Consider the following 22766-nt stretch of genomic DNA (forward strand, 5'->3'; position numbering starts at 1 on the left):
GGATTTGAGATTCCATGTTTCACTTAAGGAGAGGAGAGCTCAGCCAATCTCTACCAAGCATGCTGACTTCCAAGCTTCTTTCTAATAGTGGGGGGAGAGAAGGAGTGATAGATGTATCTGGGTGAGAAAAACAGACGCGTTTACCACCTCTCCGGCACTGAAATTGAAGAGAGGCTGGGATTTGTTCTTATTCTCTCATTTCCCAAGTGCTCAGAGCACTTGGGAAGGAGGAGAGAAAGAAAGCTCTGCATCCACGACCAATACTCCTGCCAGGTGGAGGCATGTTGGGTTGGTTTTGTGCTTGCCAGGCCCTCAGGATACTCAGCCAGCAGAGTAAAATCCTGCTTGTGCCACCTGTCCCTCAGCTGCAAGGGTGACATCTGCTGTCTTCTGCAAATTGGCTCTTTAACTTTCTGAGAGCTAGGTGACCAGAATGAAAGCAAAATGGCTTAGCTTTTCCAGCTCAAAGCTGATTGGGACTGGAGGCTTCCAGTCTCTACCCCTATTCCAAGCTTGTATGTGAATTGGGGATCAGGGGCAGTTCTGTTTCAGAGGCATATTATAGGGTAGGTGCCAACCTTTTCTGGCTTGCCAAGTCCATTATTATTATTGTTATTGTACTTTATATAGAGATTTACACAGCGCTGTACATACAAACAATAAAATCGATAAAAATGAAACTTGCTAATGGTGTACATTCTACAAAATACATATAAAACGATAGATAATAATACAAGATGGAATTAGATAAAATAAGCAGGCAACAAATTAAAAACATCAAATATATCAAATATCATAACAAATATCAAATCCAGCCCAAATAATTGGGCCTCTTTTTTAGAATTCCAATTTCAGTAGTTACTGTTTTAGAAATGGAACTCTACAGTTTATACTCGTGTGTAAGTCAACCACGTGTATAAGTCAAGGGCAAGTTTTGGGGGCAAAATAATGGATTTTGATATGACCCATGGATAAGTCAAGGATCAAACTCAGGGGCATGTAACAAAGGATCTAAACAGAGGGGGGAAAACACTTCGCTCTCTCCTTCTCCCTCTCTGATCCTCTCCCAAGGGTCACATCCTGGACATGCAAAATGTGGACACAAACCTCCAGTTTCCCTTCTTTTCCCACAACCTTCCTCAAGGCTGATGGGTTGCAAAAAAGGGGGCACTGGCCACTGATTTCTGTCCTCTCTCTCTACTCCCTCCCTTCTCCACAGCTTTCCCAAGGCTCATGGAGCAGTATTACCGTATTGACCCGTATATATGTCTACCTAAGATTTTGGAGCACATTTCTGGGCTTAAAATTTTCAACTTATAGACGGGCATATAATTACAATGTTTGCATCTTCTTGCAATGAACAAGTATATTAGTCCTTAAGTTTCAAATTGTTAATACAGTATTCAGAAGTCATTTCAATAAGATAACTTGCATTTAACTAGCTTTTCCTATTCTGACTTGCTGAAGAATACTCTAAAATTGGAGTAAAATTCAAAATACTATTTTGTCTGTCTTTAGGTTCCTTGTTTCTATACAGATGCAGAGCGGAGATCTGTGATGGATGCTACACAGATTGCTGGACTCAACTGCTTACGGTTAATTAATGAAACTACTGCAGGTACCTAGCTACGTGCAGAAAATGGAAGATGTGGCATTTCTTTCCATAAACCTTACATCGTTCAGATTCTTATGTGATTTGTCAGCTGTTAGGATATAAAGATGTGTCTGGATACAATTTTAAAACAAATTTTTTGACTTTCCTCTGGCTTATGCATGAATATGCATTACCTAATTACTTAACATAACAGTGAAGCTCAATTTTGAAGAAAATCCCTAAAAAATTCAACCCCCCCCCCCCCCCCATATTTTATCTCACTAGAAAAATTGGGGTGTCAGGGGACTGTCAGTACAGTCAGGTCAAGAGAGACAATGCATAATGGCTATGCTTGGCTGAACTAGTTATATGGATGGCTCAAATATACAGTCTTATAAAACATGTCCCTTCATAGGTATCTTTACCATCAGGATCTGAGCAAAGGGGAAATTTAATTTGAATTGTGCAAAGCAGATAGTGTCACTTTCAGTCTGATATGAATTATTAAGATTTTTTAAAATTATAATTATTAAAGTTTTAAAAATTGGTGTTACGTTATTCCTTTACATGAGAAAGCACCTAATAAGGTTATTGTAACAGTTAGTGTTTAATGACTTGCATTTCTAATATAGGTGAGCATGTGCATTTCTGTTAAATAGCTGTAATTACATAGCAAAGAAACCTTTTTATAAGTTGTATGCTTAGCCAAATAAGAAATACAGTTTTACTTACAGTTGTCCAAACTTTCTCTTTAGTTGCTCTGGCATATGGGATCTATAAACAAGATCTACCCACATTGGAGGAAAAACCACGAAATGTGGTGTTTGTTGACATAGGGCATTCAGCTTATCAAGTTTCAGTATGTGCATTCAACAAGGGAAAATTGAAGGCAAGTATTATGCTACGTTTTTATTTTAAATAATAGTTTAATTAAATAATGCTTTCATGTTGACTTTTTGTATGTTTTTTGTAATCATTTTAATTTGTAACTAGTCTTCAAGGGAAAAGTTTATAAAGATGATTGTGGTGATAAATTATAACAGGTCTTTGACTTTTCCATCTTCGTTTTTTAGAAATACAGCTCTCAGAGGTAGAGCTGAAAGCTTTCAGGGGTATGTCCATTGAGAAAACAAAGAAGTGGGCAACTAAACAGATATAGGGCAAGTTGGATAGCTAGACGTTAAGTCTCTCTTGTCTGAAATACTTGGAACCAGAACTGTTCTGGATTTTGGATTTTAGAATATTTGCATAATATTTTCATTTATGTTTCATATGCACAATATTTTTAAAATAATTTTATACATGAAACAAAGTTTGTCTACATGGAACTATCAGAAAGCAAAGATATCACTATCTCAACCACCCATGAAAAAAGTTTTAGTTTCTGGAGTATTTCAGAATTCCAGATAATGGAAACACAACTTATATTGATCTTCTCTCTTTTGAGTATGTCTCTACTTGCAGGAAACCTATGCAAAATATTTGCCAATTTTTCTGTAGATGTGGCCAACATTGTTCCATCTTGGGGACAATTTCCTATTCATAGAACTCTAGATGGCTGCATTGACTGTCAAAAAATGAAAAAACAAAACAAAACAGAATGGCTGTAACACTTCATATTTTGAAAAACTGGCATTTTAAAATGTTAAACAGTATGGAAGGGGCAAAAAGACACTGCAGTTTGCAAGAGAGACAGTTTCTAAAGTCCAGAGGCAGTGCAAGAGCCAGTGTGGTGTAGTGATTTGAGTGTTGGATTATGACTCTGTAGACCGGGGATTTGAATCCCCACTCATCTGTGGAGATCTGCTATTCTTCCAGACTCAGAAAAAGGCAAGTCCCATCAGAACAAATCTTGCCATGAAAACCCCAGGATAGGTTCACCTTAGGGTCATAAGTCAGACATGATTCAAAAGCATTAAGGACAGGATCAGGACTGCCAAAAAAAAGTTGAGGGGGCTATGCTTTGCCCATCTCTGCTATAGATCACTTACTGCCATAGATGAAGCCAATCCAAGACTATTGTTGTATTTATTATATGTATCAGGGTGTATAGCTCTGCTTATCTTCAGTAGTGTTGCATAGGCTGTCATAGAACACGGCTTTTTAAAAAGGCAGTGTTATGAAACTAAAATACAATATTTGGCTAGTATTTGAACCATGAATGACTGACAGAATAAGTAATGTCTCACTCTTATGTTGTGGTGTTATACTCAAATGCCAAATACACTTGCATTGAAAAAGTTGTAAGGATCCTTTGCATACTGAAGTAGACAAGTGTAGGCAACTATTACATACCATTGAAAGCACAACTTAGTAATACAGTAGATCAAATATAGAAGGTTATCAGCAGGAACCCACACTGATTGAAACATTGGTTTATGGGATGTACAATTTCCATCACTTATTTCAGTGAAGGGACACAAATTTGCCAGATCTTTTGAAAAGATGGCTAGAAACTACCAATGTGAATGGTAACTGTAGATATGTTCATCGTATATGAAACTGGCTTTAGATGGTGGGCCCCATTTTCAAAATTACATCAGTTGGTGAGACGATTGCCCATGATTTTCAGGGTGCTACCACTCTGTCTAAAGCTCCAGCTAGAGGTTTTGCAGCTAGTTCTTTGCTCAAGGTGTTGGCTTTGCTTCCACCTCATCCACTAAATGGGGAAGCACTTGCTCTCAAACTGCTGGCTAAATACAGTTTGTACTTCTTGTTTTCCATACTGAAGAAGGTGAGGGAAGAACAAAACTAGCTCCTTCAAAGTTGCTCCATTTCCCTTCAGATGGGGCAAAGTGACTGGTGAATGCCTTTGGACGCCTGAAGATTTCTGCTCTAAGTTAAATTTTTTGTCAGTCCTTCTCTTCCATGATCATACATAGCAGCATGTTGTTTGCATTCTTCAGATAGCCATTTTATTTTATTATACCATATTACTGATTGTTATTGTTTACTGAAATGTGTACCTTTGCTATGCACAAAGTTCTGATAGTTTGGATTAAATACCTTTAGTTTGAGTTAAACAGATTATTAGTGGCATAGAATGCTATGAAAAGCTCTGGTTAAAAGGTGTTTTATTACTTTTCTTTGCAAAGGTTCTTGCAACAGCATTTGATACAGTACTTGGTGGCAGGAAATTTGATGAAGTCCTAGTAAATTATTTTTGTGAAGAGTTTGGGAAGAAATACAAACTAGACATAAAGTCCAAAATTCGTGCACTGTTGAGATTGTCTCAGGAATGTGAGAAACTGAAGAAGCTGATGAGTGCAAATGCCTCTGATTTGCCAATGAACATAGAATGTTTCATGAATGATATTGATGTCTCTGGGACTATGAACAGGTATTTTCACTGATTTTTTTCATTGTTTAATTTCCGAATATAAATTGTCTGGACCCTGTTTGTTTATGCCATCTCAGGTGAGTACTTCACCCAGTTCATATCTTTTATTGGATACAAATGTATTTAGTATCTCTGCTGTAATTCAACTTGAATCAAGGACTTTAAGGGCAAAGGCCAACGGACAGGGTAGAAAAGTTGGTTCCATTGTGGTCAGAATTATTTTCTGTTAATAACGAGAAGCTTGGGTGTATCACTAATTCAGTTCTTGGATTCCTTTAACCAATAAAATACCCTCCAAATTATGAATTTTAGGTAATGGCAATAAGTGTTTACCAGAAGCTTATTTATTTACATGATGGATGAATATGTAGGATTTCCATGACAATTGCTGCCACAACTGTCCAGCCAGTTTACAGAGTTATGGCTGAAACTTGAAACTGTGTGAAATGATAGTCAAGAGGAGTGTTGTGTCCAGTAATCTAGGTGATGGGGGAAACTTCCTGGAGAAAAAATACAAATTGATTGACAGACTATGGTAATACTATAATAAATATTTTGGAAAAGAGTGGCAGAAGAACTTAAGCTTATTTTGTTGTGAGGCAGTACAAACAGTTTGTGCAACACACTTGCACAAAAAAAGTAATCAAGGCAGGGTGTTGAGATTGTTAGCAGTTGAGACTGATGACATTTTATCTAAGCATAAACAAAATTTAGTGAAGAATATGGCATTACAAAATACTAACTCTGCTGCTTTTTAAATATAGATGTGACAAAACCCTATTAAAAATAGCTACAAATTTTGCCAAGCTAGGAAGGGGAGGGTTAAGAGTCTGCATTACAATTGCTGTTCTATTTTCACTTTGCGATAAAATATTATTTCATATTTCTGTATACCCACAGGAGTAAATTCTTAGAGATGTGTGAAGATCTTTTGGCTAGAGTAGAACCACCACTTCGCAGTGTACTGGAACAAGCTAGTAAGTTTATCTTGGTACTTGGAACATATGTATTCCCTTTGTGTAAAATTATACAATGATTAAACAATGTGGTAAAGGAACTGATACACTAAATGTCATTACTATTTTTGGATGTATTAAAACTGCCAGACCAGGATTGTATCCTGTCACAGTTGTAGTGTCGTTAAAACATAGTTGTGTGTTAAATAAAATATATTTTAAAAGATACTTTATATCCTTCATACTGTTTTAACAGTATGTGTCTGACAGTTTCCTAACAATGAAGTCTACTTTAAAACGTGCTACTCATTATGTGTGAATGTACATTTTACTATGCCAGTGAGCAGGTGCAGTATGACTGTACCATCACAGTCTAATCTGTACTGTAAAAATAATGCAGTTTGACACCGCTTTATGCACCATGGCTCGGTGCTATAGAATCGTGGAAATTGTAGTTTGTTGTGGTGCCAGAGCTTTCTGTCAGAGAAGGCTAAATATCTCACAAAACTACAAATCCCAGAATACCATAGCATTGAGTCATGACAGTTAAAGTGGTGTCAAACTACAGTGCAGATGAAACCTATATGATACAATACCTAGCTCTGCAAATTTAATAGGGAGGCGTCACAGGTGCTTTCTTTCTATTACGAAAGACTTGTGTACTCTAGAGAAATTGTGCATTAGGTTGTGTTTCTTTCCCAATGTGTCTCATCTTTGACTGCAGTGTTTTCAAAAATGTTCTCCTAAAGCTCCTTGAAGTGCCTGGGCTTCTGCTGAAGTAAACTGAATATAGGCTTGGAATGTCTCAAGTTCCTATCTATCTTTACAGAGTTAAAGAAGGAGGATATCTATGCAGTAGAAATAGTAGGAGGGACTACAAGAATACCTGCTGTAAAAGAGCGTGTCAGTAAATTCTTTGGTAAAGAAGTTAGTACAACATTGAATGCCGATGAAGCTGTCGCTCGAGGCTGTGCACTGCAGGTGAGAGCAGCTGCATGCATACTAAGGGTATAGTTCTCTGTTCAGTGTTAATTTCATCCTGCTTACTTTAGTGATGTAAATAGATCTGAATTAACTGAATTTGGAATTATTATTAAATGTTTGGGGAGAAGTGCATTTTTGTGGGGGTTTTATTCAGCAATTTACTATCAGTCCATAGATTCATTTCCCCTGTAGTCAAGTCAGAAGGGCTATAAAAAAAGTGTTGTGTGCTCAGTAGAAAATTTGTGTTCATTCTATAGCAACACAAAAACACTTACATACAGTAAAGGTTTAGAAGTAAGCAATGCAAAAACAACAACTACGTTCCCTCTAATTACCCTAACAATTTGTGAACTCTAGATGTTTTAGAGAAGCAATCCACATTTATGTAGGTTATATGCTGTGGATTTCTTTCTGAATCTTTTAACTTTAAGAAATAACTGTTTGGAACATATTGTAGTGTAGTGTAATATGTTCTCCAACACACTGTAAAATATGTAGGCTTCCTGTGGGATTCTTATATTGAATAAATTTGCTGTTTCCTTAGTCAGATCAGTGGAACCACACTCCTGTGTATGATTTTTGCGTGAAAGCTGAAGTTCTGTGGCTGCTAACATTGAAATAAAATCTCTTGAACTCCGAAATGTCCTCCTCAGTGTAGTCCATGTCTTGCTTGACAGTATTTAGGCACCTGGCTACGACTTTATTATTCCAACAGACTTAGTGTTTATTTCAGCTGAAAAACCTGAAGCTTTTACCCTGGCGTCATATATCTTGTGGCCTGTTTTCAACAGCTTTGTGTGGGTAGTCCAGGTCTAGTACAATAGTCTCTCCTCAGCACAAAGCTATATAAGGAAGAATGGGGTGACACAGAAAATTGGTGTGGGATTGCCTAGTCTTGGCTCTGACCATACACATTTTGGCATGAGGTACCTTACAAATTATCACAAGGAAATTTGACTGTGTGTGTGTGTGTGTGTGTGTGTGTGTGTGTGTGTGTGGGTAACTGATTTAAAAATTAACTGGTTGAATTCAGAGGTTCCCTTCATCTGCTAGGGGAAATCAATCTTCAGATTTGAACCAGAAATATCAGATTGTAAACAGGAGAGGACAGGGTTTGTATACACACACACACACACACACACACACACACACAGAGAGTCCTCTCCGTTTACAATCTGGTATTTCTGGTTCAAATCTGAAGATTGATTTCCCCTGGCAGATGAAGGGAACCTCTGAATTCAACCAGTTAATTTTTAAATCAGTTACCTGAGTTTATTTCAGAGTTACATTTTAGTGTATATTTAGATGTGTTATGAACAGGTTCAGTCAGAATTAAGAATACTGATTTCCTGGCATGTGAGTAAGCCTTTGGCTCATGAAGCCATGGCATCTTTCAAGTAACCTTCAGTTATCCATTATATCCAAACTTGGGGAATTGTGGTTTATGTCTATAATTGTATTTTAGTAAACAAATTAGAATGAAATTATGGGCTCAGATCCTGGCTTGTTCACAAACTAAAGCAGGGGTGAACAACAATGTCCACTCCTTTCCATCCTCTGCAGGCTGCACTGAGTGACCTGGAAAGAAATGTCATGTTATATCAGGTTCTTATTTGGCTTACTGATTAGCCATTTTTGTAGGATTAGGAGGAGGAAGAGACAAACTGCCATGTTTTGGGTGGTCTGTGTTTGGGATGATACTCAGGTGAAACTGATTCCTCCAAAATGAAATTGGAGTGTGTGTGATCTGGGGGCTGCAAAAATGGACCTGGGAGCCATGTGTAATTCACAGGCTGTACTCTTCCCACCCCTATTAAACACAAGGCACATCACAGTGGGTTTAGGCATAGGGTGGAATTCCCATTTTTAAAAAAAAATGGATGCATCTCATCTCCATCTGGCCACAGAATTTGAATGAGTGGATGACTGTATCTAATAAAGTTTATCTTATATCTAAGGTTTCTTGAAATTGTGTAATTCAGGTTGAGTATCCCTTATCTGGAATTACAAAATCTGAAATAGTCAAATACAAAATTACTGTATCCACATGGGTGGCTGAGATAGTGACACCTTTGCTTTCCAATGTTTCTGTGTACACAGGTTTTGTTTCATGCACAAAATTATTAAAAATATTGTGTATAAAGTTAACTTCAGCCTGAGTGTATAAGAAACATAAATGAATTTCATGTTTAGACTTGGGTCCCATCTCCAAGATACCTCATTATGTATATGCAAATATTAAAAAATCTGAAATCCAAAACACTTCTGGTCCAAGCATTTTGGATAAGGGATAGTCAACCTGTAATAGGGAGAGGAATCTACTCCACATTTCTTAAACTGACTAGTGGAGGTTACTTCTGAATAAACAAGTACAGGCTTAAGAAACGTGCTTTGACATTCAAGGCTCACTTTATAGTCAGTCTCTTGACATTTACACCTGACCTGTGTTTTAGGCTTGCAGAACATCAACTACTGTTTTGTTCCTTACAGTGTGCTATTTTATCCCCGGCGTTTAAAGTGAGAGAATTTTCTATCACAGATTTGGTACCGTATCCTATTTCTTTAAAATGGAATTCCCCAGCAGAAGAAGGAATAAGGTAAAACTTCATACATTAAAAGCACTTTTGATGAACTGAATTACAGCTGAAAACCATAATTAAACAGACTCTGAAAATATGCATAGCACAGTGCCTGAACAAATAACAAAGCAATTGTATTATTTATAACAAATTCCAAAATATTTCTTGTACAGTGCACCCGCATCATACGCGGATGCACCATACGCAGCTTTCAGCATATGGTGAAAGCCACGCAGGGTACAAGGGGTGGCTTGTCCTATTAAGACTAATGGGGCGTGCGCCGCTGCACCTTGTACGAATGGGGCTCAAGCATGTGCGTTTTTTTTTACACGGGGGGGGGGGTCTGGAACGGATCCCCCATGGAAAAAAAAGGGCGCACTGTAATTAGTACTGTTCATGTAAGAGACATCTAAGATAAGTGTTTTTCTTGGTCTACTGATTATAACTTGTTTCTAAAACTGCCAGGGAAAATGTTCCCAACTAGATGAAATAAAATGCATTATCTTCTACAGTGACTGTGAGGTCTTCCCAAAGAATCATGCTGCACCATTTTCCAAAGTCCTCACATTCTACAGAAAGGAACCTTTCACTTTGGAGGCTTATTATAGCTGCCCTAAGGAACTGCCTTATCCAAATTCTGCCATAGGTATGTAAGCGTATTAGGGGGCAGAGATGTACCTGCACTCAGACTGCTTATTGATATGATGCTCCCATTCTTTGAATATAACTGCACATGATAAATGAATCTCAAACACTGGTGGAAATATAACAGCCATCTCTCGAGTGCTTTATTTATATATTCCTGTGTGACAGAATGTTGGACTAGATGACTTTGCAGTCGCTTCCAAATCTGATAATATGATATATATAATACAAAAAAGTAAACATAAGAGTTAGAAAGTAATTAGTTCACTGTTGTATCAGCTGTTGTGTTCTTGTTTTGTTAAATTTTGTATGCCAAAATGAAGGTTTTCGTTTTAAATTAGCAAATTCTAAGCTACCAGTACTAAGAACAGTGAAAGGTGGATTGATTTCACTCACCAAGAGAAAGCTTTCATTTAAATAATTAATGTAAACAACATTTTCCCTGATACAACTTCACATTCTTTTAATCTTATCACTACAATATATTAATTGACAATTTAGTAGGGCAGTTTTTAACACCTGGGAAGGTATAGTTCATGCTTTGTTTTTAAAAAGTTTTACTAATTTAGGAATTAATTGTACATAAACAGTTACAGAATTATAACAGCTGTTAGGCTAAACCAAGTTCTTAGCCCCAGTTAGATTAGACCTATTGAATCAGTAGGAACTCAATTATATGTAAGTCATTGATTCAATGAGTATTTTCTAGGTGAGACTACTTTAGTTTATTAAATTTTCTGTTTCATGTTACATGTATGTTTCCCATCTTCTATTGCATCATTACTGATGGATGGTTAAAACATACATGTATAAATACATAATTTATATAGCACCCACTTTCCCATCCTGAATGCATGTTGGTGCTTTGCAAATATATTGTATCTGGGGTAGTCTCTTGGGGAACAGAGAGAATAAACAGGGTGATAGGCATCTAGGGGCCAGAGCTTAGACCACTGAGCCACTATATAAATCTGCTTAATCTTTTAATTTTTTAATTTCAACATGCTTTCATCTTTTTCATGTGTAACTGTGATAATTCGCTGTGAGTTTGATAGCATCAATAACACCTTTTTGTGAGAATGTGACTACAGCTTTAGCTAGCATGTTTGAAGCTACTTTTAACTATGACTTTTAAAATGAGAGTCGAGGGAAAGGTTTAGTACAGTGATGGTGAACCTTTTAGAGGCCGAGTGCCCAAACTGCAACCCAAAACCCACTTATTTATTGCAAAGTGCCATGTCCCTTTGGCTTTCTAGTAACAAACTCTGGCAAACTCTGTGCTGGGGCGACGGCACATGTGCCCACGGAGAGTGCTCTGAGTGCCACCTCTGGCACGCGTGCCATAGGTTCGCCATCACTGGTTTAGTATAATGGGCATTGTTCAAAAGATAAGTTAAAGTCACAATTCTTTATTCAAATTTAAATTGTAGAAATCTGATGTTTTAAAAAAAAAATCAGGGAGGATAAATACCAATGTAACTAATTAAAAATGGGCAAACCAGCGTTGATGTCATGCACTATGAAGTAAGGCTATTTAATAACAATATTATCTGGTTGTTTTTATTTAGCTCAGTTTTTAATTCAGAAGGTGATTCCACAAGCAGATGGATCCAGTTCAAAAGTTAAAGTCAAAGTCAGAGTAAATATCCATGGCATTTTCAGTGTCTCAAGTGCATCCCTTGTGGAAGTTCATAAATCAGAAGAGAATGAGGAGCCCATGGAAACTGATCAGCATGCAAAAGAGGAAGAGGTAACTTCTCTTGGAATGCCTAATGCTCTTGTTAATCTGGCTGCAGCAATATTTTACTAATATGGATATACTGAATAGCCAGATTTCAGGTAGAGCAATTTGCAGGTCAGGCTCAACACATGGCATTGTTTTTAAGTATTCATCCTTTGAACAAAGAATACTGATCCCACTAACAACTAATCAGAGTCAAATATTCAGAATAATGTATTGAAACAGCTGTTCAAGGAGGTGAGTTGGTAGGAGCTGGAGGGTATTTAAAAAAAACAAATCTTATGTTGCTTGTAAGTGTAAAATAAGCAAAAAGTGCTTTTGAAACCCTTGAAGTGATATTCTGACATTGATGGACCATCACTTTGGTCTACTTCATTTCCTCTGCCAGAAGTAGTCTTAAAATTCAAGAGTGTGCATACGCTGCTCCTATTGTATTGTTTCGCTACCCTTACCATTAGAGGTATGTGACACTGTTTTGAGCTTTTAAAGTCCAAAGAGTGCATGGCATAGGGCGATGACAAGGGAGCACTATTTTTCACCTGGAGTCTCAGCATTCTCCCTGCCTGCCTCCCCACTTCTTTCCTGACCAGTCATAGGAATATGAGGGGACCAAGTTTAGGGGGGAAAGGATGAACTCTATAGTTGCTCAAATTTATTAAGATGGGGTTTGTTATCTACTTTCCTCTTGCTTTTAAAATTTCAGAAGATGCAAGTAGATCAGGAAGAGCAACAGAAAACTGAGGAGAACCAGCAGCAAGCACCAGCTGAAAACAAGACTGAATCTGAGGAAATGGAGGTAAAAACTATTTAAAACAAAATGTTATTCTAAAATGAGTTGAATAATAGAAATGGTGCTACTGTTTTAATGGGCACCTAAGCATACTTGACTATTTTTAAAGCTATAGGTTATTTTTCTTCATAACCTGCATACTAGGGCATACGTTCCAATTACATTTATGAGACTTGCTTAAGAGTAACTGTTTAAGGTTTAGATTGTGAAAATTGTATTGCTGAACAGAAGTGAGCTTCAATTAAACAACAATGTGTGGTAGTTACAAAAATAATGTGGGTTGAGATAACTATTTAAAAATAGATCCCCCCTCCACACACACACACACACATCTTCTTGTGTTCTGAATTGTGTTTTAATACAGACTTCCCAAGCTGGAGCAAAAGAGAAGAAAACAGATCAGCCTCCTCAAGCTAAAAAAGCTAAAGTAAAGACAACAACAATTGATCTTCCAATTGAAAACCAGTTGGTGTGGCAGATAGGAAAGGATATGTTGAACTTATTTATTGAGAATGAGGTAAGCACCTCTAAACTACTACAATAGCCATTTGAAGATTTTTTGCTTGGTGGCTGAAATTTATTGGAGGGAAATGTACTTAGTGTCTGAATTCTCAACAAAAGCTAAAGTTTAATGAATGTATTTTTTACAGGGTAAAATGATCATGCAGGATAAATTGGAGAAAGAACGGAATGATGCCAAGAATGCAGTGGAGGAGTATGTTTATGAAATGAGAGACAAGCTTTGTGGTTTATATGAAAAATTTGTTAGTGAGGAGGTAGGTATTGCTAGTAATATGTCACTATGAAAGCTAAGATCATACTTGCAAATAGAGTAGCTAATATCAACTTTGATAGTTCATATAATCTGTTGACCAGAGACACATGAACCAAAACTTTAATGAATTCAGCAGTCGTTGTGAAGATACTTGAAGATGTGAACATAGAATAATGAATAAGACTTTTTTTCATTTTGTGGACAACACACAATGGAAAGAAGCATCTTTTTAAAAAACAAACAAACAAAGCAAACAATTCAGTGGAATAAAATTTAGTATTCTCTTTTTTTCCTGCCCCCCCCCCACCCAATAATTTAATTTTCCACTGTTCCCTGGACTCAAAAATGTGTGTCTCCAGCGCTCAACCATACCCATATGCCTGCATGGTCTGTGCCCCTAACCCCAGCGAATATGAAGGGATGAGTGAACATTTTAAATTTCTGAGCTAACATGGCAATATGTTCAAATTGAGGAAGCTGGAAGCTTAAAGTTCACACAACTAAAATTGTATTGATATTCAGTTTTAATGTAAGCACAACTGTGTTTCATTTTGCTTTTCTCCAGGATCGTAACAGTTTCACTCTGAGGCTGGAAGACACAGAAAACTGGTTATATGAAGAAGGTGAAGACCAACCAAAACAAGTTTACATTGATAAGTTGGCAGAACTTAAAGTAAGTGACAATTCAGGATTGTTACAGTTAACTAAAATGACACAAGAGGGTCTGGCTGCATTTCATCTTGCATGTTGAAGAGCTGCAATTTAAAAAATATCAAGGAAAAGTAGATTGACTATTACAGAAGTGTTAGGTTAACTAAATCATGTTAATCATGATAATCATGCCCATGTTATCCTGGTTATATATAGTTATAAACATTCATGTAATTGTATTTGCTTCACATATGTGAGCCTGCTGCAAGCATCTTAAGCGGAACTCTGCTTATGTAATCCTTATCCAACAGGCTTTTGTGAATATATTTTGCAATCTATTTTTTCTAGTTAGATGAACCCTTGTCAATATCCCTCAAGTGAGTCACAAAATGTGATAGCAGTATACTTTGTTGGGGGAAATTGCCTGCATGTCTGGAATTTTATTTGGTGTTGCCACAGCATTTTCTCTGTTACGGTAGCATTTTTTTCCTATCAAAGACACAAAATGCTTTTAGATGGCCATCTTAATGAAACCTGCTGAGGTGGTATCACTGCTTTGATGTTGTCTATCATGTTTAAAAAATATGGAAAGATGCTTTAAACCCAACTATTTAAAATTAATATTCCATGAAGATCTATGTTTCAGTAATAAGCAGTCTTGAGTGTCAATTGGCAAGTCACTTCACAAGTGCAATTCAGATATATAATTTTATGTCTAATATTTATTCAACTCAGGCTATGGGACAGCCTATTCAGGCACGGTTTCAAGAATCTGAAGAAAGACCAAAAGCTTTTGAAGAGCTTGGAAAGCAAATCCAGCAGTATATGAAAGCTGTCCTTGCTTTTAAAGCAAAGGTATGTCTTTACATCTCCACATATTTTCTTAATCTCTGGTAGCATTCAAAATTCTCTTGGTGGTGTTCAATAGTTAAGTTTAAGGAACAAATCCTGTTTCCCTTTCAGGAAGGTATGGGAGAGGTTTCAAGCGATTGGCAGGTATGGTTGAAAAATGTAGTTGTCTATTCCCATAGCAAATGAGCAGAATTTTACTCCGTACCTCCCTTTCTCCTTCTTAATGTAACCTATTGTAGTCAGTGCCATATGGTAGTGCATTTTCCCTAAAGTTACAGTGTGCTTAGCATCCTGCCAAGTATTGGTCATTCAATTCCTTTTGTTGAGATGAAGCTAAAGATGTTTATAATTTACCAAAGCGATGAAGAGTGCAGTCACATTACTGTACAAATTAATGCTCATTTTTTTACAATTGTTAGGATGAACAATATGACCACTTAGAACCTGCAGAAGTGGCCAAAGTGGAAAAGAGTGCGAATGAAGTGATGGAGTGGATGAATAACAAGCTCAATCTTCAGAACAAGCGAAGCCTTACTTTGGATCCTGTTATTACAGCTAAGGAGATCGAAGCAAAAACAAAAGTAAATAGGCCTTTGAACTTGCGGGATAAGGGTGGTCTTATGCTAGATTATTGCTGGTATAATACTTTCTACAGCTGAGAGAAACTCACTCTTGTACATATGGTAGACAATGTATTCAGACTCAGTTTGTCTATGTACATATATATTACAATGTTTTGTACTGAATTCTATTAACACAATATTTATTTCCTGATGTGCTTATGATTTCCAACTCTTTTATTTTAGGAACTAATAAATATATGTAATCCTGTAGTCAACAAACCAAAACCGAAGGTGGAACTTCCAAAAGAGGATCAAAAACCAACAGAACAAAATGGTCCAGTAGAAGGCCAAGGCGATGGCTCCCAAGGGTCTCAGACTGCTGAGCAGAATACTGATTCAGCAACCCAAGCACCCACAGAAAAAAAACTTCCAGAAATGGACATTGATTGATTGAATTCCAGCTGTTGTTTATATTTAGAAACTACAATAAAGCTTTAAGTTGTCAATTTTATGTTCCAAATATAAATGGGAGCCAAGTAAGAACTGCAGCTTTCTCACATTATGCTTTTTGGATGGGGCTGGTCATTATGAAACATCTTATATCTTGGGTAGCAAACTTCAGTTGGATAAGTTCAGTCATTTTGCCATATAACTTTAGAAGGCCCTGGTAGATTTATAAAGACCCTTAAGTTTAACCTTATTCCGCTTTGAGTCCAATTTTAAAAGAAGAATGAGTGCAATTGGAAAATAATTTTGTTCTTTAAAAGTACCCCTGCGTTGATATTGTGGATTGCAGCAGCTGCATTATAGGTATCCATTGACAGAAGAATGCCAGAAATGTTTGACATGTTGGTTCTATTGCACAAGAACATAATAAAAGCATCGGTTTGTGATCCTTCTGCAATTAAAGAAGCAAGAATGGCATATTTTCTAGCTGGAAGCTGATTTTATTTTATATTGTACCATTGATAGTTTTGTGAGCATCTATGGCACCATGGAACAGATTACATGTTTGCGCTAAATATGAAGAACTAAAATGGCTGGAGTGTTTTTTCCAGGTTGTGTCTGCACTCCACTATGAATATTGATGTCCTGGGCATTGTATCAAATTGTGTATCTGGTATGAAGCATAGCAGATGTATAACTAAATCCTGCTATTACATGCAGATATGTATACTTATGGTAAATTCTCCCCAGCTATATGAAATGCTATGTAAATTTCTGTCTCTAGTTATGTACCTGCTTGTAGGAAAAGAGGATATAATGTTAGCTGTCTGCACGTAAGGATGATTCTGATTAGTTGCTAACCCTGAAGAGAGTATTTGCTTCTTACACATGGAAGTGCTCAGCTTTACCTTCCAACAACAGCAGCAAAGGTCTGGCAGTTTACTCATGTGCTCCTCTACACTTGGGCTGTGTTTTTCTTCTAGTAATTGATAATTGTCATAAACTTGTATGTGTTGAAATCAAAATGGAAATATCCATGCACATTGCAAGAAATAAATGCACTGGATTGTACTGGATTTTTAACACTGTTGATTATGGCTATGGGAAATCAAATTCTTTTGAGTGGAAAAAACCATTCTTTTGTTTTCCTTCACACACACAAAAAAAACCCTTGTTTGCATAGGTTATGCAATCCTTGTTCTGCATTAAACAGTTTAGACCTTATCTTAATGCTTTCATTTAACTAAGGGTTTGGTTATCTACTGTACTGTTAGTGTACTGGACTGTCAAAGAACTTCTTAACTACATCCATGTGAGGTTACCATTTTAGCTCCATAAACTTTCAACTTCCAGGTAAGATGACAAAAAATGTTTATGGGTTTGGAGAGACTTCTCAAAATATCTTGAGTCTTAATTTGAATTTAGAAAAAATAATAGCAATAATATTCTGTCTGATCATCAGTTGTCTGCTAACAACAGCTGGAACCCTTGCATCTATTGAAATAAAAGCTTTAGCTCTTGTCATGCCCCATTGTTTTGTTAGCTTCTGTTTCTTAAAAGATTTCAATTCCAGTCTCCCTCAATTCAAAAATCTTGTCATTTTCTGTGCATGAAATAATGAGACCTAATGCCTGATGAACACTTTGTGCTTTCTCTATTAGCATGCAGTACCTGTGCTACTTAACATACTCAGGCAGAGGGTTTTTCCCCCAAGCTAAATGACACATGCTCCTGAGATGATATTTCAGAGATCTGAAGATGGGGGGGGGGGGAATGAGACAGAATACAGTATCATGGAAGGAATACTCTGAATGAAGAAAAAGAAATAATGTGTCAAGGGATGGAAGCATAGATGAGAATGTGGAGTGCTAATTAAGGCAATAAAGAAAAGAGCTGGTATACAGGCATGAAGCAATAAAAGAAACTCAAAATATTTGAGAAAATACCATACAGCTATGCAGACTTGGTTTCAGGTCACTGTTTTAGAAAGCTAAGGGAGTGAAACCAACTCCTCAACTCAGGTTCAATGAATGGTGAAACTGAACAAAATAATGTGGATAATTCTGCTATTCAGTCATCTTTCTCACCAAACACATTATTGGATTGGTAAATGGGTACGGGCAGTGTGCACAGTACAAATGCAATGTCTGAATGAAGCTTCCATTATGCACATTCATTTAAATCTGGTACACAAACTTTCATTTGCCAAATTTTCCATTCAAGCACCTGCTTGGCTAATGTAAGTTCCCTTTCCCTTTAAATGTGTTGGTTCCTGGATAAATCCTTTTACAAGTTAAATAGTATCTGCCCACAGAGCCCCAGCATGGTCGTTATTCCACACACACCCCTTTAGGGAACATTGTTAATTTCTCTAATTCTAGTAATCAGATAAATTTTGCATGTAATTCAGTGTTTACTGCTAGCTTTTTAACATGCTTCTAATGGCAGTTCTGATAAGTAGGAACTAATGTATAGGAGCACCGACTCTCTTGGTTTATCTATAAATCAAACGCTTGTAGATATTTCCGTAGAATTTGTCTTTTGGAGATAAATTATACAAGGCCTTTCTGAAAAATTGCCTCCAAGATCTTGTTTTACCCTTTTTCCTAATAGATTTAAGCGCAGCATGCATTGAAAAACAATGACCAAATATTCTTTTTATTTTAAGCCTCATTCTACTGGAGTAGTCAGAGGATTGAACCGTGTGGTATGATTCTGGATATCAGGGTTCAAATCCCTGCTCAGCCATGGAAATGCATTGGATGACCTTGGGCAAGTCACATTTTTTGCAGCCTCAGAGGAATGCAATACCGAACTCTTTCTAAACAAATCTTGCCAAGAAAACCATGGGAGAGGCTCGCCTGAGGATTGTCGAAAGTTGGAAATGATTTGGAGGCATAAAATGCATAGCAGCAAAAGCATACCTAACAGCCTTTTTGCAATGCAGCACCTAATCCTGTAGAAGTGATGTTTCTACAGTTAGTTTTCCTCACTGGAGTAATTCAGTAGGTTTGTTTGTTTGTTTGTTTGTTGCTCCTTTTAAACCTTTTAACTGCTGAGTTATAGAATAGCATTCACTTTCTTTGGCTTTTATTTGTCCTAATGATCGTTCTAGTGTTGCTGTAATTTGGCTAGATAAGCAGTAACTCCTTGAGAAGTTTACAGATCAGTCTTTGAAGTATGTTTTGATAATGGCTTCTAGTTTGTTATCCATTTTTCATCCTGCTTTGATTAATGTGCATCTTGTATAGGTTTATATGCTTTAATTCAAGTACAGTATAGATTCCATGTTTGATGCCCATCTAGACAATCTCATATCTTGTATGCTTTTTCTCAAATAAGGAAATTTATATGATGTGTTATCATGAACACTCCTAATTGTATATCTGGACATAATGAAGAAATACAGAATGAAAGTTTTGTAATGTTGTATCTGCTAAAAGACCTTTGGGTACGTGTTGTGTGGCCTAGGGAGAGTATCCCAGGGGCCATTTAACATGGGGCCTTCCTCTCTGATCTACAGTGACAAACATTTCCCTGGGCAAAGGAGGATACCTGATCATTGATCTGCCGTTGGGCATACAGACAAGAGTTGGAGAAGCACATCTGGGTCAGAGGGGTCTAGGATTTGCAGGTGGACTCCTGTATTTAGGCTACCCAAACTGACAATTGGCTGTCCCTGAAATTGGATTAGTTACCAACAAACACACCCCCTGCAAACAATGGGAAGAAATTTAGAAAACAAGTGAGGTAAAAAATAAAGCTACTCTTTCCTCACCCCCTGGAACTAGTGTGAGCTGCCAGGGATTAGGAAATGCTTCACCGAGAACATAGGAACCTTGCTGGATCAGACCAAAAGCCTAACCAATCATTGGAGAATCCACAAGGAGGACAAGGGCACGTTATCCCCTTGCCACTTAAGCTCCCCAGCAACTGGTAAGAGAAACAATCTGCCTCTGAACATGGACCTTTGATAGCCTTATTCTCAGCCAGAGAGCTCTTAGGCCTCACTGAACTACAAGCCTCAGGATGCAACGGGGGCAGCCAGGGCAGTAAAAGTGGAATAGTAGCACTATAAGAGTACAGTGCAGTAATGTGGGGAGAGAAAGAAGTTGGCAGCCTGAGCCTTCCCAGACGTACGTCCGAGAAGACTTTAGTCTAGGAAAGTTCATGCTGCCAACTTTTTTCTTTCAATCATCTAGAAGAGATGACCACTCTCTCAGGAGAGACATAGTAGTGATGTGAGATATCATCTATCCTGATATTTGTTGGAAATCAAACTCAGCCAAAACATTAAGGTCTAGCAAATTCCTCACTTGCCTGGAAAACAATTTCATTGTCCAAAAGGTGGAAAAGGCAATAGAGGGGGGGGGGCAGCCATTTTAGATCTGATCCTAACCAACACGGATGACCTGGTGAATGGGGTGCAAGGGGTGGATCCTTAGGTGGGAGCGACCATGTTCTCCTGGAGTTCATTATACAGTGGAAAGGAGAAGCCAGGCATAGTCAGAGACACACATTCTGGACTTTAGGAAAGCTGATTTCAATAAACTCGGGGAAATACTGGGGGAATCCCGTGGTCAGGAATACTAAAAGAGAAGGAGTACAGGATGGATGGGAGTTTCTCAAGGGGGAGATACTGAAAGCACAATTTCACCAGCTCCAATGAGGAGGAAAAATGGGAGGTGTATCAAGAACCCAGGATGGATGACTAAAGAATTTTCAACAGAGCTAAGTTTTAAACGGAACATGTATAAGAAATGGAAAAAGGGGGAAATCATCAAAGAGAAATTCAAACACATAGCAAGCACATGTAGGGGTAAAGTCAGAAAAGCTAAAGCACAGAATGAACTCAGGCTTGCTAGAGAGGTTAAGAACAATAAAAAGGGCTTTTTTGGATATGTCTGCAGCAAAAGGAAGAAGAAGGAAACAGTAGGGCCACTGCGTGGAGAAGATGGCAAAATGCTAATAGAAGACAGAGAAAAGGCAGAATTACTAAACACCTTCTTTGCCTCAGTCTTCTCAGAAAAGGCAAAGGGTGCTCAACCTGAGGATAATGGAGCAGAGGACAGGATAGGGGCATTTCAGTACAGAATAAGTAAAGAGATAGTAGAGGAACACCTTATTAATCTAAATGAATTTAAGTCTCCGGGACCAGATGAACTCCATCCAAAGGTATTAAAAGAACTGGCAAATGTAATATCGGAGCCATTGGCAATAATCTTTGAAAACTCCTGGAGAACAGGAGAGATCCCAGCAGACTGGAGGAGGGCAAACGTTGTCCCCATCTTCAAAAAGGGGAAAAAAGAGGATCCCAACAATTATTGTCCTGTTAGTCTGACATCAGTACTAGGAAAGATTCTGGAGCAGATCATTAAACAGAGAGTCTGTGAACATCTAGAAGGCAATGCCATAATCACAAAAAGTCAACATGGGTTTCAGAGAAACAAGTCATGCTAGACAAACCTGATCTCTTTCTTTGATAAAATTACCAGCTTGATAGATGAAGGGAATGCTGTGTATATAATATATCTTGATTTCAGTAAGGCCTTTGACAAAGTTCCCCATGACATTCTTGCAAACAAGCTTGTAAAATGTGGGCTAGACAAGGCAACTGTTACATGGATTTGTAATTGGTTGACCGGCTGAACCCAAAGGGTGCTCAACAATGGCTCTTTTTCAGCCTGGAGAGAAGTGACCAGTGGGGTCCCACAGGGCTCTGTCCTGGGCCCAGTGTTATTCAATATCTTTATCAATGACCTGGATCACAGAATTGGGGGCATACTTATCAAATTTGCAGATGACACCAAATTAGGAGGAATAGCTAACACCCCTGAGGATAGGATCAAAATTCAAAACGACCTGAATAAACTGGATAGCTGGGCCAAAGCTAACAAAATGATATTGAACACAGGGAAATGTAAGGTATTGCACTTAGGGCGGAAAAATGAAATGCATAGGTATAGGATGGGGAAAACCTGGCTAAACGAGACTAGCTGCTTTATCACACTAGGAGGCAAACAGGATTTAAACGAGAGTTAATCTAGAGAAAACCAGGAAATGCCTGATGTTTGTCACACAACATTTCCTGGTTTTCTCTAGTTTAATTCTCATTTAAATCCTGTTTGCCCCCTAGTGTGATAAAGCACTAGGTGTGAAAGGGATCGAGGAGTCTAAGTAGACCACAAGTTGAACAAGAGCCAACAGTGCGATACGACAGCTAGAAAGGCCAATGCAAGGGAAGCATAGGGCCACTCTATTCTGCTTTGGTCAGGCCTCACCTGGAAGACTGTGTCCAGTTCTGGGCACCACAATTCAAAAAGGATGTTGAGAAACTGGAATGTGTCCAAAGGAGGGTGACTAAAATGGTGAAGGGTCTGGAAACCATGCCCTATGAGGAACAACTTAGGGAGCTGGGGATGTTTAGCCTGCGAAAGAGAAGGTTAAGAGGTGATATGATAGCCCTGGTTAAATACTCGAAGGGCTGTCACATTGAGGAGGGAGCAAGCTTGTTTTCTGCTGCTCCAGAGAACAGGACCCGGAACAATGGATGAAAGCTGCAGGAAAAAAGATTCTACTTCAAATTAGCAGGAACTTGCTGACAGTAAGGGTTGTTGGACAGTGGAACACACTCCCTCAGAGTGTGGTGGAGTCTCCTTCCTTAGAGGTTTTTGGCCATCTTTGACTTAGATTTCCTGCATGGCAGAAGAGGACTGGTGGCCCTTGGGGTCCCTTCCAACTCTACCACTGTACTGAGTCTCAAAAGTGCCCCTCCAGGCTCTCTCTGCGTACTGATTCCAGAGACTAACACGGCTATGTCTTTGGATAATGGCGCAGAGTGGTATTCCA

The 22766-nt window shown here is 38.0% G+C and overlaps 1 protein-coding gene across 2 annotated transcripts in view; it reads left to right on the plus strand.

The window, feature by feature from the left end:
* HSPA4 (heat shock protein family A (Hsp70) member 4) overlaps window positions 1-17449 on the plus strand; it is a 34526-nt gene extending 17077 nt beyond the window's left edge. For both annotated transcript variants that reach the window (XM_042448950.1, XM_042448952.1), the window contains 15 exons: window positions 1519-1618; window positions 2350-2483; window positions 4690-4934; window positions 5835-5911; window positions 6720-6871; window positions 9365-9471; window positions 9966-10099; window positions 11667-11848; window positions 12543-12635; window positions 12994-13146; window positions 13280-13405; window positions 13970-14077; window positions 14791-14910; window positions 15327-15488; window positions 15714-17449. In XM_042448950.1, coding sequence (XP_042304884.1) covers window positions 1519-1618; window positions 2350-2483; window positions 4690-4934; window positions 5835-5911; window positions 6720-6871; window positions 9365-9471; window positions 9966-10099; window positions 11667-11848; window positions 12543-12635; window positions 12994-13146; window positions 13280-13405; window positions 13970-14077; window positions 14791-14910; window positions 15327-15488; window positions 15714-15920 — 2100 coding nt within the window. In that variant the 3' untranslated portion in view covers window positions 15921-17449. The remainder of the gene's footprint in view (window positions 1-1518; window positions 1619-2349; window positions 2484-4689; window positions 4935-5834; window positions 5912-6719; window positions 6872-9364; window positions 9472-9965; window positions 10100-11666; window positions 11849-12542; window positions 12636-12993; window positions 13147-13279; window positions 13406-13969; window positions 14078-14790; window positions 14911-15326; window positions 15489-15713) is intronic.
* Window positions 17450-22766: the final 5317 nt, after the last annotated feature.

The sequence above is a fragment of the Sceloporus undulatus genome, chromosome 2 (assembly GCF_019175285.1).
Source record: "Sceloporus undulatus isolate JIND9_A2432 ecotype Alabama chromosome 2, SceUnd_v1.1, whole genome shotgun sequence".
NCBI lineage: Eukaryota > Metazoa > Chordata > Lepidosauria > Squamata > Phrynosomatidae > Sceloporus > Sceloporus undulatus.